Source organism: Notothenia rossii, assembly GCF_949606895.1.
Source record: "Notothenia rossii genome assembly, chromosome: 7".
In the NCBI taxonomy this organism is placed as follows: Eukaryota; Metazoa; Chordata; class Actinopteri; order Perciformes; family Nototheniidae; genus Notothenia; species Notothenia rossii.
Window position 1 is genome coordinate 60,049,182 of NC_136905.1, and position 3,330 is coordinate 60,052,511.

The window sequence follows — 3,330 nt, forward strand, 5'->3', positions numbered from 1 at the left end:
AATCCCGCTTTACCTGTAGGGGGAAGAAGGTGCTGCAGTTTTCTGGGACCAGTACTTTCTCTGAGTACACTGTGGTTAACCAGATGGCTGTGGCTAAGATCGATCCTGCTGCCCCTCTGGACAAAGTCTGTCTCATTGGCTGTGGAATCTGCACAGGATATGGAGCAGCAATTAATACAGCTAAGGTATCTGTAATGGAGGGAAATATTAATATGATGTGCCTGTAAACTTGACAATATTTATTACATAAAATACTTTTCAATCAAAATGATTGGCCAGGTCGAAAAGCCTAATAGGAGTAATCCAGCTTTCAATTACTCTCTCATTAAACAACAATAATGATAATAAAATCTCTGCATTCAGGTACTTTACCTTCTGCTCTAGTACAACCTCTATTTTAGAAGCCTGATTTGTACATTGGAGACTTAACTAATTACAGGCCTACTTAAAATATTCCTTTTATTATCACATTTCTTGGGAATTATTGTTGATGGGTTTTCTTTTTTATCTCATCTTGTTAATTTTTGGGCAGCATCCTTGGATTAAAGGTGTTATAAAAATTAAGTTATTATTGTTATTATTAGTTCCACTTTACATTGACATATGACCTAAACAGACATGTTGACCAAAAATTATGTTACTTCTCACACAAATGTAGCCATGAAAATCGGTTCAGTACTTTATTAGTTATTTGGCAATTGTGGTACTTTAGGTGGAACCAGGCTCCACATGTGCTGTGTTCGGCCTGGGAGCCGTGGGGTTGGCTGCAGTTATGGGCTGCAAGGCTGCAGGAGCCAAGAGGATCATTGCTGTTGACATCAATCCAGAGAAGGCTGAGAAGGCCAAGGTGTTCGGGGCGACCGACTTCGTGAATCCCAAGGATCACAGTAAACCCATCAGCCAAGTTCTGTCTGAGATGACTGACGGAGGAGTGGACTTCTCCCTGGAATGTGTCGGGAGTGTGGCAGTCATGGTAACTTTTATTTTCTATTTGCAACAACCTTTATCTCGTCAACCCTTGGCCCAATTTACTCCGGGGTTGGCATGTCCTGTTGATGAGGACCCGAGGGACTTCAATGCCCTGCACAAAGTTATAAACATTTGGCATATACATCTCTTTGGGTTATGACATTATTGGAGCTTCTGCACTCATGATGCATAGACTTTAGCATTGCTACCTTAAATGGATGCACATACAACTTTTAATCCCAAGGAGCTGCCATACAAGCACATACTGAATGGGTATTACACCAGTTAAGATGATACAGGAGTGTGCACTTAGATCCAAATCTAAGATGGTAGGTAACAATCCCATAAATTAAGCAGATCATGAAATAAACAAAACAATAATAGCTCCAACTGCAGGGTACCAATGACCAAGTAATGTTTTACACTTAGGTGTAATTTCAAGCACAACTGCCACCCATCGGACTTTAAGTTACCCAGCCTACATATCCTCAGCTAGTCCAGACAGTTGGACCAGCACCTTCTGGTAACAAGCCCCCTGACTTTGTCGGTTGTGCTGTTTCTCATTCTAGCGCAGTGCCTTGGAGTCTTGTGTGAAAGGTTGGGGTGTCAGCGTGATTGTTGGGTGGACGGACTTAGAGGACTTTTCTGCCCGCCCGCTTCAGCTCATCGCTGGACGGACATGGAAGGGCTCTGTGTTCGGAGGTGAGACAAATATGGCTATCAGCGCTTACTAATGCATCTCCTGAAACTAAAGGGTGTTTTTCTCTAATATGAGAGGCGTGTCGGTCAGGCATATAGTGCCTCCTGTTGGGCGGACTCTTAAAGGAAGCTGAGGCTGCTTGTGCCTTACATTGCTTAAGCAACCACTACCAGATAAGCTCAAGCAGATGTGCTCATGAAATCAATACAGATGACAGGTTGATATGTAGGGAAGTAGAGATATCTCCAGGCTGTGGTTGGTTGTTCCTCGTTACATTGAACAAATTTCAATTCTGGTCTGGTCGTGCCTAGACAAATAGCGTCTTTGAAAAAGCAATGAAAATGAACAGCCACAAAAAACTCATTTGTACGGCCCCCCATAATCTGAAACACAGTTTTATTCTGGTTGAGTCTCTTTGGTCTCATTTTGTGATTTTGTTGCACAGGTTTTAAGGGTAGGGATGACGTGCCTGGAATGGTTAAAGCCTACATGGACAAGAAGTTGAAGGTGGATGAGTTCATCACCCACAATATGACTTTGGACCAGGTCAATGACGCCATTGAACTGATGAAGCATGGCAAATGGTAGGTTTACACTCCCTACCTCTTGTTTCACAAAGACAACACAGAAAACTAATGTGTATCTCTTTTCTTTTGTTCCACAGCATCCGGACGGTCCTCAATGTCTCTCCACAATAAGACCACTCTGTTGCTCTTAATATCCTCCATAAGTAACTCACCAATCTGATTTTGATCATCTCAGCATAATAATCATATAAATAACATACCCATAAAGAGATCTTGTAAATGACGCACACTATTAAGGCCTGCCCTTGAACATTCACTAGTCAGGTTATTCTAAGCAGTAAAAGAGAATTGCTAATTATTTCAGGTTTTTCTATCTAGAGCATAATAAATGTTCTAAACAGATGGAGTCTGTGGATTTCTTGTTTGTTTTGTGATTCCAATGTCTTTAACCTGTTAAGCCCGGCAGCCCCTGCGGGCTTTTCTTTCACGAAACTGTGTCTCAGGGCTTCTTAACATTGAACAACCTATTAATGTGTCATACCCACTTAACGGGAAGAAGCCCAGGTAACTGACAATATGAACCATGTTTACCGTAAAAAAAACACAAGTCTAACGCCGAGCCTCTGAATTAGCACTAAGCGAAAAAATGCTAACGCACTTCGCACAGAACTCACGTTAGCAATATTTTATACTTCATCGGATCTGCACAAGATATCATCTGAAAGCTGAGATTCCACAGGTTCCAATGGTATAAGTATCATCACTGTGTGACCAAAACTCTCAGGCAAACCCAGACAACACACAGCGTAGCTTTACTGAGTCAAAACGGCAAATATGTCTTACCTTTGCTGCTTTCTGATCAAAAGTTGTGTTCAATGGCATTAAAACGATAAAAACGCTGCCGAAGGTTAATCCAATGTCTCTGTTTCCCTTTTAAATGATTACTGATAATCCATCATTATATTTATGGCTATAGCCTAGTTTTCAGTTTTCAGAGCGTAACATAGCTTTCGGTTTGGGCAAGCTGCGTTTGCATCACTCTCATTTCTCAATGGTAACGTGTTGGTGGATTTAGGAACTTCCCCTTTGATTATATTGGCTCTAACGCAGGGGTGGGGAACCTTTTTCCTCTCA

At 41.7% G+C, this 3,330-nt stretch overlaps 1 protein-coding gene across 1 annotated transcript in view; it reads left to right on the forward strand.

Moving 5' to 3' along the window:
- Positions 1 to 2,598, forward strand: part of LOC307046423 (alcohol dehydrogenase 1-like) — a 9,376-nt gene extending 6,778 nt beyond the window's left edge. Inside the window, exons 3-7 of the mRNA XM_079692817.1 lie at positions 3 to 185; positions 713 to 973; positions 1,539 to 1,671; positions 2,115 to 2,253; positions 2,334 to 2,598. Coding sequence (XP_079548943.1) covers positions 3 to 185; positions 713 to 973; positions 1,539 to 1,671; positions 2,115 to 2,253; positions 2,334 to 2,367 — 750 coding nt within the window. The 3' untranslated portion in view covers positions 2,368 to 2,598. The remainder of the gene's footprint in view (positions 1 to 2; positions 186 to 712; positions 974 to 1,538; positions 1,672 to 2,114; positions 2,254 to 2,333) is intronic.
- The last annotated feature ends 732 nt before the right edge of the window (positions 2,599 to 3,330 follow it).